The sequence below is a fragment of the Aristolochia californica genome, unplaced genomic scaffold (genome assembly GCF_029961685.1).
Source record: "Aristolochia californica isolate CCGP_79_NKW_82.1479 unplaced genomic scaffold, dmAriCali1.0.hap1 SCAF_11, whole genome shotgun sequence".
Lineage (NCBI taxonomy): Eukaryota > Viridiplantae > Streptophyta > Magnoliopsida > Piperales > Aristolochiaceae > Aristolochia > Aristolochia californica.
The window spans coordinates 25383710-25395540 of NW_027181782.1; the positions used below are offsets into that span (position 1 = coordinate 25383710).

Genomic DNA, 11831 nt, shown 5'->3' on the forward strand with positions numbered 1-11831 from the left:
CAAAATCTCCAAGATTTATCTTTTTTATGTACAAGTAACACTGGTGAGGAGAAAGGAGATCGACTGGGCTGGATCACACCCTGAGCGAGCATATGCATGCACTGTCGTTCTATTTCATCTTTCTGGATATGTGGGTAACGATAAGGCCGTACCACTACTAGATCAGTTCCCAACTTTAAACGAATGTGGTGATCGCAATGACGCACTGGTGGTAGACCTGTAGGGTCATTAAATAAATCCGCAAATGCTGTAAGTAAAGGAGCTAACTGATCATCACCCGTATGTTGAATGTGCAAAGTGTGAAGTGCGTAAGGGACCTGTGCCACAATGCCTTGTAATGTAATCTGGCCCTGTGGTGCTGAAAATGTCATAGTCCGAGCCTGAAAGTCCCATAATATCGGTCCTAATAACTGGAGCCATTTGACCCCGAGCACCAAATCAAATCCAGCCAATGGAATGACTAGTAAATCTGCCTGAAAGGAATGCCCCTCAATGGTGAAAGGGGTGTTAGCACATAACCCCACGCTAGAAATTTTGGCCCCATTGGCCACTGAAACTGAGAGACCCCTTTGTTGTTGAATTTCCAAGCCCAATTGTTGCGCGGCTGGTTCACTGATAAAATTATGTGTGCTGCCCGAATCAACTAAAGCAAGTAGCATGAGATGATGTAACCTGGCCTTTACCTGCATGGTATTAGAACTACGCAGGCCATGCATATCATGGAGGGAGAGCTCTGCTTCCTGTTGTACCTCTTCAACAATTTCATTTTCAAGAAGCTCTTCTGAATCTTCTTCCAATAATTCAATACTGAATAAACGTTTACAGGTATGTCCGGGCAGGAATTGTTCGTCACAATTAAAACATAGGCCCTTTGCCTTTCGAGCATCCATTTCCTGTTTAGTCAAAAATTTACGTGGCATAGAGTGTGGAGGAACATGAGTAGCCTGATCTGCTCGGTTAGGGGCAGAGGACCCAAAACGTGGACCAGATGCAGTACCCTGTGTTCTGTTTTGCCAAAATGGTTTTCTTTGTAAAGACTCTTTTAGAACTCTCTGTTTGTGCTCCACAGCCTTGGCATAATTCATTGCAGAGTCCAAATTTGTTGGACCCAGTAATTCCACTTCCAATCTGACTGCCTCTGTCAATCCAGCATTAAAAATCTGAACATGTAGGTGAGGAGGAACAAATTCACTAGCTCTGGCCAACCTTTCTTGGAACGTTTTTTGGTAAACCTCTAAGGTGCTGGTCTGTTTGTAGTTGATCAATTCCCCCACTGGGTTGCTGCTAGCTGGAGGTCCGAACCTTAACTGGCAAGCATGTTTAAAGTGCAGCCAATCCTGAATGGAATGGACATTTCGGTAGTGATGGAACCACATGAGCGCTTCATCGAGCATGTGGTAGGCGGCCAAAGTAACCTTGTCCATTTCCACCGTTTGTTGATGATAAAAGAATTGTTCACATTTCGTGAACCACAGTAAAGGATCTTTAGAGCCATCATATGTAGGAAAGTTAAGTTTAAAGTACCTGGGAACCGTTGATGGTGCTTGTGCGTGAGTGGTCATTGAACCCATTGGTTGGCGCAAGGGTGGATTTGGTGGTGGCGTGAATTGGTGGTGGGGAACTGGTTGTTGTTGAAAATTTGTTGCTGGTGGTGGCGTTGGTGCTTGAAGTGCAGCAAGTTGTCGTAGGATGGATTGTAGAGATGATTCCAGAGTTTGTAAGGTAGTATTGATGTGAGAAATTTCAGTACCTTGAAGAGTGGATCGTTGTTGAAGGTATGAAAGGACTTGACGTATGTCCTCTGGAGAAGAGGAATCACCGAGGGTGGACCTGTCTGATACCACGTTGTTAGGATCCTCACGAGCCATGGATCTTGTCACCCTCCTCTCTTCTCTTCCTTCCATTATCTTGCTTGACGTTGAGATGGAATGAGGGGTTGAAGGGGATTGAATTTCGGAAAGGAGAATTGGGGAAATTCGGAAGAGAGCTTGAAGGAGCTCTTGACCTATTTATCTAAATTACGTTAACTAGAGTGAACTCAATTCATAATCTTCATTACCCTAGCCGTCCCCTTAAATAGGGTGGAGGACGTCCAAAACCCTAAAGACCTCTTGGGTCAATGGTTCAAACCAATAAATGCTAAACCAACCCAAACCAAAGACAATTACATGGGAATTGAAAAACACATTAATTAATTCCTACGCCTGTTGGTAACTCGTGATGCTATAGAGTCCATAACAGAGGCCCAGTCCCAAGGTACACCAAGTAAGAGTTTCCCTCTTTCAATGGTTCTATGGACCCCTTAATTTGGTTGCATAGATGTGAAAAAAAAATTTGAACCAAGGGACTACTGAATGGGATAAGGTGCAACTAGCCTCTTTCCATATGACAGATGAAGCCATGTTATGGGTTACTCAAGTAGAGAAAGAGAGACCGGGAATGACTTGGGGAGAATTTAAAAATCTATGCACAGTTAGATTTTGGCCTCCCACCAACAGCAACCCCTGGGAGAGTTAGTCCTATTGAGACAAACAGGTTCGGTGGAACAATATCAAAAACTGTTCCAGAAAAAGTTGGCTCATGCTGGTGAGAGGGTATTGGTTGACCAGCAAGTGTCCTTATTCACAGCAGGTCTCAATGAGTATTTACGGCTAGAGGTAGAACTCCTTATGCCCATAGATTTAGCTCATGCCATGAATATGGCCCGAGCAATGGAACAACGACAACAGCTACAACAACGTAAGCCGGGTTGGTTGAGTGAGAGGAACACTTCCTCCACGTGGCAAGGGCGTCGCTATAATTCATCTCAGGGAGCATCTACAGCAGCACCATCCAAACACACTCCAACTATAACTCGGGTAGCCGAACCCCGCCCTGGTAATTCCCTACCGAGCTTTATAAAAAAATTGACGAGTGCAGAGATGGCAGAAAGGCGATCCAAAATTTTATGTTATAACTGTGATGAGCAGTGTCGGGTCGGACACCAATGTAAACGATTGATTTTGCTCGAGGTGGAGGATTTAGAGGATCCAGAGGAGCCAAAGGATATTATCGAGGAGGAACCACTAGAGATATCCTTGCATGCTATTACTGGGCAGAAATCGCCTACCAGAATGCAAGTCCGAGCTCATGTCATCGACCAAGAACTGGTGGGACTAGTCGACTCAGGGAGTACACACAATTTTTTGAGTTTGACAGCCGCACAGCATCTCCAGCTCCAGATACACACTCATCCGACAGCTATCATCTCAGTGGCCAATGGCGAGAAGGTCCCTTGCTATGGGATTAGTAAGGCAGTAACTTTTTTCATTGGTTTTACTTCGTTTAATGCTGAATTTTTGTTATTCCCCTGACGGGATTTGATATGGTATTAGGCATTAAATGGTTACAAACATTGGGGCCCATTCTGTGGAACTTTTTGGCTTTAACCATGAGCTTTGATTTGGCTTTAACCATGAGCTTTTACAAGGCTGTTAGGTGGACAGGTGTTATGGACTCCATAGCATCACGAGTTATCCAAAGGCATAGGAATTAAATTAAGTCAATTTACTTTGCATGTAATTTCATTTGGTTTAGTTAACTTTGTTTGGTTTGGTTTCCTTTGGGTTGGTTCATGTGTAATGTGGCGTGAACCACTTAACCTATGGGTCAACTTTGTATTCCATCCTCAACCCTATTTAGGGGGGTGTCAAGGAAAGGGGAAATCAAGTATTGAGAAAATTAGATTAAATAGGTCAGATTCTCCCTCAGAGGTCTAGTTCGGATTCTCCCTCTAAGGTCCAAGTTGAGCTTCCTTCAAAGCTCTTGTGTTCTCTTTTATTTCCATCATTCCACGATCCAGAAACAAAAATTCCCTTCCAGCGTCAAGAGCATCCATTGAGGGAAGAGAGGAAAGAAGGGTGACTCGATCCATGGCTCGGGAAGATCCTAACATCGTGGTATCAGACATGTCCACCCTTGGGGATTCCTCTTCCCCTGACGATTTGAGGCAATTCGTGGAAGATACTAGGCAGAGGACAGACCTTCAGGCTCAATCCCTGGAAGAGGTGCGTCAAAAAACCAATGATCTGTGTGAAGCCATAAAATCAATGGATGCTGCCATCCTAGCTCTCCTCCGATGACAAGAGGACAATCATACACAAGCACAACCACAGGCTGCCTACTCTCCACCAGACAACCACCATCAATTCCACCCACTACCTCCCCCACAACCACCAATGTGTCAACACCATCATCCTACGTATGATGGGTCTAAGGACCCTTTGATTTGGTTAGCCAAGTGTGATCAATTCTTTTATCATAAAAAAACACCTGCGGATGAGAAAGTTTATTTGGCCACCTACCACATGCTCGATGAAGCACTTCTATGGTACCACCAATTCCGAAATGACCAATTGATTCAGGATTGGGCAACCTTTAAGCAGTCTTGCATGATGAGAGTTGGTCCTCCAGCTAGTAGCAATCCATTGGGTGAATTAATCAATTACAAACAAACTGGATCACTAGAGGTGTACCAAAAGACCTTCCAGGAAAAGTTAGCCAGAGCAAACCAGTTTGTCAGTCACACACGATCTGTTCATATTTTTACTGCGGGTTTGACAAAAGCTCTGAGACTGGAAGTTGAATTACATGGTCCTATAGATTTTGACCACGCTATGAATTTAGCCAGGTCAATTAAGCACAAGCAGCGTTTTCTAAAGGAGTCAATGGTCAGAAAACCGGCTTGGCCAGGGAGGCACAATGCCTCAGCGCCAACCCCTTACTATGGACCTCCACGTTCTAGAGAAAGTGCAGCCCCACGCCCAGACACCTCTAATTCAGCTCCACCTGCTCCTTACTTCAAAAAACTCTCCAGACAGGAAATGGATCAGAGAAAGGCCAAGGGCCTCTATTTTAACTGTGATGGACAATATGTCATTGGTCACCACTGCAAACAATTATTCAGTATATGTCTGTGGGAGGATGGAGACGACATACTACTTGAGGAGGAGATTGTGGAAACAGACCCAGAGGATCCAGAGATTTCCCTTCATGCCATGACTGGTCTACGCAGTTCAAGCACAATGCAGGTTAAAGCCCAGTTATATCATCTACAATTACTGGCTTTAGTTGACTCGGGCAGTACACATAATTTCATTAGTCAGCCAGTGGCAGAACAACTTGGGTTAGTAGTCCAGCAACAGACTGGTCTTTCTGTATCTATAGCCAATGGGGCTAAAATTACTAGTGTGGGCATATCTCCTGCCACACACTTTGATATTGAGGGACATGCATTTATTGCCGATTTTTTGGTGATTCCATTATCTGGATTCGATTTGGTACTAGGAATTAAATGGCTACAATTGTTGGGGCCAATACTATGGGATTTCCAAGCTCTAACCATGTCTTTTACCAAGGACCAACGTCAGATTATATTGCATGGCACACAAGCACCAGTGCCCTGTGCACTACAGGTTGTCCAAGTCCAGTCCAAGGCCAACTATAAGTTATTTCACTTAGTTATAGAATTTGAGGATATCTTTCAAGACCTTACTGTTTTACTGCCAATTAGGCACTGTGATCACCGTATCCGTTTGAAAACGGGAACTGAGCCTGTAGTGGTGTGTCTGTATCGTTACCCCCACTTACAGATGGATGAGGTGGAAAGGCAGTGCAAGAAGATGCTAGCATAGGCTATTATTCAGCCTAGCAGGTCTCCTTTTTCATCACCGGTATTACTGGTCCGCAAGCATGATAAGTCATGGAGGTTTTATGTGGATTACCGGTAACTCAATGCCATACTATTAAAGATAAATTTCCCATCCTAGTGGTGGACGAGTTGCTAGATGAGCAACATGGAGCTACTATTTTTACTAAACTCGATTTGAAATCTGGCTACCATCAAATCCGAGTTCATCCAACAGATGTGGAGAAAACAGCGTTCCGCACACATCACAGCCATTTTGAGTTCCTTGTAATGCCATTTGGTCTCTCAAATGCGCCTTCCACCTTCCAGGCCCTTATGAATGAGGTATTTTCCTCACTCTTGCGAAAATACATATTGGTATTTTTCGAAGATATTTTGATCTATACCAACAGTTGGGAAGAGCATCTTCAGCACCTTCAGCAAGTATTTTCTCTTATCCATTCACATCATTTGGTTTTAAATCGGTCCAAATGTTCTATGGGCACGTCAGAAGTGGCATACTTGGGCCACGTTATTTCAGAAGTGGGGGTGAAAGTCGACCACAGTAAGATACAGGCAGTCACAGATTGGCCTACTCCTACATCCATTACAACCTTAAGGGGATTTTTGGGCCTAGTTAGGTATTATAGAAAATTTATTCGTAGCTATGGCCAGATTACAGCTCCGCTCAACAACCTCCTCAAGAAAAATGCCTTTACCTGGTCAGAGACAGTGGCTCATTCCTTTCAGCAATTGAAAGAGGCCTTATCATCTACCCCAGTTTTGCAGCTACCCGACTTTGATGAGTCCTTTGTAGTGGAATGTGATGCTTTAGGGGGCGGTAGTGGTGCAGTGTTACCCAACAGGACCACTCTATTGCTTATTTTAGCCGCCAACTTGGACAACACCACCACAAGTTAGCAGCTTATGAGAGGGAATTGATCGGATTAGCAAAAGCTATACAACATTGACGCCCTTATCTCTGGGGACGTTCATTTTTTATTCGAATTGATCATTGCAGCCTCAAGTATCTACTTGAGCAGCACCTCACTACCTCACCACAACAGCATTGGTTAAGTAAACTTATGGGGTTTGACTTTACTGTAGAGTATAAACCGGGGAGTTTGAATGTAGGGGCTGATGCTTTATCTCGCCAGGACATTCCAGAGCCCCAATTACATGCCATCAGTCAGCCCAGAGCTCTCTCGTTGGATTCTATATGTGAAGAGGCACAACAGTACCCGGAAATTATAGCTTTATGTCATGACATCCAGCATGGGACAGCGGCAAACACATGGAGGGTTAAGGACAATTTGGTCCTCTATAAAAACAGAATTTTTCTACACCACACATCCCCTCTGATTCACAGCATTTTAGCCTCCTTCCATGACAGTACACATAAGGGCCAACAAAAAACATATTTTTTGATCAGTCGAGAATTTTATTGGAGGGGCATGAAGCGCAGTATAGCCGATTATGTAGTGGCTTGTCAGACTTGTCAACGGAACAAAGCTGAAACATTGAGTCTAGCTGTGTTGCTACAACCAATTCAGCTACCATCACAGGTCTGGTCTGATATTTCTATGGACTTCATAGATGGACTTCCCTCTTCGTAGGGAAAATTCGTTATCTTGTAGTGGTTGATCGTTTCTCAAAGTATGGGCACTTCATCCCTCTGGCTCATCCTTACACTACAGCTCAGGTCACTCAGCTCTTTATGGATAACATTGTTCGCTTACATGGGATGCCTAATTCCATTACCAGTGATAGGGATGCCATCTTTACAAGTACCTTCTGGAAAGAACTCTTCAAGCTGCAGGGCACAACATTAGCCTTCTCTTCAGCCTACTATCCACAAACTGATGGTCAGATAGAGGTTGTCAACAGAACAATTGAAATGTATCTTTGTTTTTTCATGGGGGACTCACCTAATAGGTGGGTAAAGTGGCTCGCTTGGGCTGAATTCAGTTACAACACATCCTACCACATCACCCTCGGCACAACCCCATCCAAGGTGGTATATGGTAGAGAACCGCCCAACCTTTTATCATATGAACTAGGAGCCTCTAAAGTCGCCACTTTGGACCAAGCATTAGTCGAAAGAGACACCTTTATCAATGAGGTGCGAACTCATCTCCAGGAGGCCCAGCAGTCTATGAAGATGTATTACAACAAGAAGCATTGGGAAGTCTTCTTTTCTCCCAGAGATTATGTTTGGTTGCATCTCCAACACTACAGGCAGTTGTCGCTGACAGCCTCCAAACACAAGCTCTCTCCAAAATATTATGGTCCCTTTCAGGTTATGGACCGCATTGGTATAGTGGTCTACTGCTTGCAGCTTCCGCTTGAGGCAAGGATTCACAACGTGTTTCATGTCTCACAACTGAAGGCCTTCCAAGGTGATTCGCCTTTGCTGCACACACCGCTGCCCCCACTACACGAGGGACGTGTCCTTTCTACTATGGTACAGGTATTACAGGCTCGCCGCATTCAAAGTGATTGGGAGATCCTCGTGCAATGGGTAGATGCTGACCCCAATGACACGACTTGGGAGCCATTAGCTGTGTTTCACACCCTCTACCCATACTTCGAACTTGAGGACAAGTTCTTTCTCCAGGAGGGGGGTGATGTTATGGACTCCGTAGCATCACAAGTTATCCAGAGGCATAGGAATTAAATTATGTCAATTTACTTTGCATGTAATTTCATTTGGTTTAGTTTAATTTGTTTGGTTTGGTTTACTTTGGGTTGGTTCAGTTGTAATGTGGCGTGAACCACTTGACCTATGGGTCAACTTTTTATTCCGTCCTCAACCCTATTTAGGAGGGCATCAAGGAAAGGGGAAATCAAGTATTGAGAAAATTAGATTAAACAGGTCATATTCTCCCTCTGAGGTTCAGGTTGAGCTTCCTTCAAAGCTCTTGCGTTCTCTTTGATTTCCATCATTCCACATTCTAGAAACAAGAATTACCTTCGAGTGTCAAGAGCATCCATGGAGGGAAGAGAGGAAAGAAGGGTGACTCGATCCATGGCTCGGGAAGATCCTAACAACAGGGCCCACCGCATGCACACTTGGCAGACACAGGATCAACCTAACAGTACTAGTGATGTTCTGGTTGAGGAGTTCTCTGACCTCTTCCAGGAGCCTTCGGGGTTGCATCCCCTACGGCACTGTGACCACAGGATCTGTCTGAAACTAGGATCTGAGGTAGTGGTCGTGCGACCATACTGTTACCCACACCTTCAGAAGGATGAGATAGAGCATCAGTGCCATGAGATGTTGAAACATGGTCTGATTCATCCCAGCCGCTCCCCATTCTCTTCACCCATCTTACTTGTGAATAAACATGATGGGACATGGAGGTGCTGCATGGATTATCTGGAGTTGAACATGCAGACAGTAAAAGACAAGTTCCCAATTCCGGTAGTGGATGAGGAATCGGTAATAGATGAGCTCCTGGATGAGTTACATGGGTTGCGGTTATTCACTAAACTCGACCTCCGTTCGGGATACCATCAGGTCTGGATGCAGCCCTCTGATATCAAGAAGACGGCGTTCTGAACGCACCATGGCCACTTTGTGTTCATTGTCATGCCATTCGGGTTATCCAATGCACCCTCCACTTTTCAAGCTTTGATGAATGAGGTATTTAGCCCCTATCTTCGAAAAAAAATTCTTGTATTTTTAGATGATATTTTGATATATAGCAAGTCGGTTGAGGAGCACTTGGCACACTTGAGGATTGTTTTTGACTTGTGATGGGCACATCAGCTCTATTTGAAACATTCCAAGTGTTCTTTTGCGGCTTCACATGTGGGGTATTTCGGACACATTATCTCACATAAGGGGGTTACGATGGATCCCGAGAAGATCCGAGCTATTCACGAGTGGCCACAGCCACAGTCCTGTTCTGCATTACAGGGTTTTTTGGGTCTTGCAGGCTACTATCGCAAATTTATTCATAACTATGGACCAGTGGCAGCACCATTGACAAGTCTACGCAAGAAAATTTCCTTTATTTGGAATGAGGGGACCAAAACATCATTTGTGGCACTCAAAGCTGCCCTCGCATCCATGCCAGTATTACAACTTCCCAACTTTGACGAATTGTTCGTGGTAGAGTGTGACGCTTCGGGCGTGGACATTGGGGCCATTTTACAGTAGCTGGGCCGTCCTATTGCATATTTTATCAGACAGTTGGCAGTCCGTCATCACAAGCTGGCAGCCTATGAGCGCGAATTGATTGGGTTGGCCAAAGCGGTCCAGCATTGGAGGCCTTATCTCTAAGGCCGGGATTTTCTCATACGCACGGATCACTACAGCCTTAAATTCCTACTAGAACAGTGTTTGACGATGTCACCACAACAGCACTGGATCAATAAGTTGTTGGGGTTTGACTTCTCGATGGAGTATCTGTGGGGAGATTAAATAAAATGGCAGATACCTTGTCATGGTGTTTTAAAGATCAGCAGTCGGTCTATTCGGTCAGCTAACCAAGATTTCGCATTTTGGACTTGGTGAGAGACGCACATGCCACAAACCCTGCACTGTAGGAACTGCATCTGAAGATTTCGGAAGGGACAATGAATTTGAAGTGGTCCATCCAAGATTCACTTATTTATTAAAAGCAGCGGATTTTCCTTCCACCTGAATCCGATTTGATTCCAGCTATTCTCTCGGCCTACCATGATAGTACACACGAGGGGATCCAGAAGACCTTGCACAAAATTCGAGCTAATTTTTACAGGCAAGCTATGACGCCCTCTATTGCGACTTATGTGGGCGACTGTCAGGTATGCCAGCGCAACAAAGCCGAGCACTTGAGTCCAGTCAATCTTCTCCAGCCTCTGGCCCTTCCAACATAGGTTTGGGCTGAGATTTCAATGGATTTTGTGGAAGGCCTACCCCTGTCCTCCAGCAAATCCGTACTTTTCATGGTGGTTGATAGAATCTCCAAGTACAGACATTTTATACCGCTGGCTCATCCGTATACAGCAATACGAGTTGCTTAGACTTTCCTAGAGTAGATAGTCTGCTTACATGGCATTCCCAAATCCATTGTGAGTAACAGAGATGCAGTTTTCACGAGCACCTTTTGGCGGGAACTATTTCTCTTGAGTGGGACGAAATTGAAGTTCTCCTCCGCCTATCATCCACAAATAGATGGGCAGACTGAGGTGGTGAACTGCACCATCAAAATGTATCTACAGTGCTTGGTGGGGGATCGTCTGCAACAATGGGTTCAATGGCTTCCGTGGGCCGAATACTATTACAACACTTCGTTCCAATCTGCCTTGCAATCAACTCCTTTCCGGGTTATATACAACCCAGGGTCCACCTGCATGGACGCGATTGATTAGGCACTCATAGACCGGGATCCGCTGCTATAGAATATCACAGAACGGCTACGATACGCCCGAGCTCGGATGAAGGATGTCTACAACAAAGGCCACCATGAGGTCTCTTTTGTGGTTGGGGAGTATGTGTGGCTATGGCTCCAGCCCTACAGTCAGCAGTCTCTTGCGGTACCTCCACGTCATAAGCTCTCACCCAGATTTTTTGCGCAGTTTCCCATTCTTCGACGCGTGGCACCAGTCACCTACCAGCTCAAATTACCGGACACAGCCAAAATTCATGATGTGTTTCATGTCTCTCTTTTGAAGCCACATTCTGAAGTACAGCCTACATCCACTCCATTCCTACCACCGGTTGATAATGGCGAGGTTATTCTTAACCCAGCTGTGGTGTTACACGCGTGGCTGACCAATGACCATTGGGAGATTCTCATTCAGTGGACGGACACTGACCCCTACGCTGCAACATGGGAACGTGTGGACATCTTCAAAAAAGTGCACCTAGCTTTTGAGCTTGAGGACAAGCTCTTTACCCATGGGGGGGCAAATGTTGTGGACTCAATAGCACACCGAGTCACACAATGAAGGAGACAACAACAACTCACTCAATTGGATTTATTTCTTATATTTCTTTGAGTAGGATTTATTTCTTATATTGTTTTAAGTAGGAGTTATTTCTAATTACTTTCTATGTAAGGGCATTATGGGGAATTATTGTAACCCTAACCCCAAAACTCCATTACGTGACCTTTTTAAGGGAAAGGTATGAATGAAATAGGTAACCTTTAAGACTTTAGAATAACCTAGTCTA

The 11831-nt window shown here is 44.7% G+C and overlaps 1 protein-coding gene across 1 annotated transcript; it reads left to right on the forward strand.

Moving 5' to 3' along the window:
- Nucleotides 1-11092: 11092 nt before the first annotated feature.
- On the forward strand, nt 11093-11605 carry LOC137943671 (uncharacterized). The gene has a single exon (XM_068789113.1). It carries the CDS (start codon nt 11093-11095, stop codon nt 11603-11605), a length of 513 nt encoding a protein of 170 aa, XP_068645214.1.
- Nucleotides 11606-11831: the final 226 nt, after the last annotated feature.

Coding starts and splice junctions, on each gene's coding strand:
- LOC137943671 (XM_068789113.1), top strand. CDS start 11,093: ATGAAGGATGTCTACAACAAAGGCCACCATGAGGTCTCTTTTGTGGTT.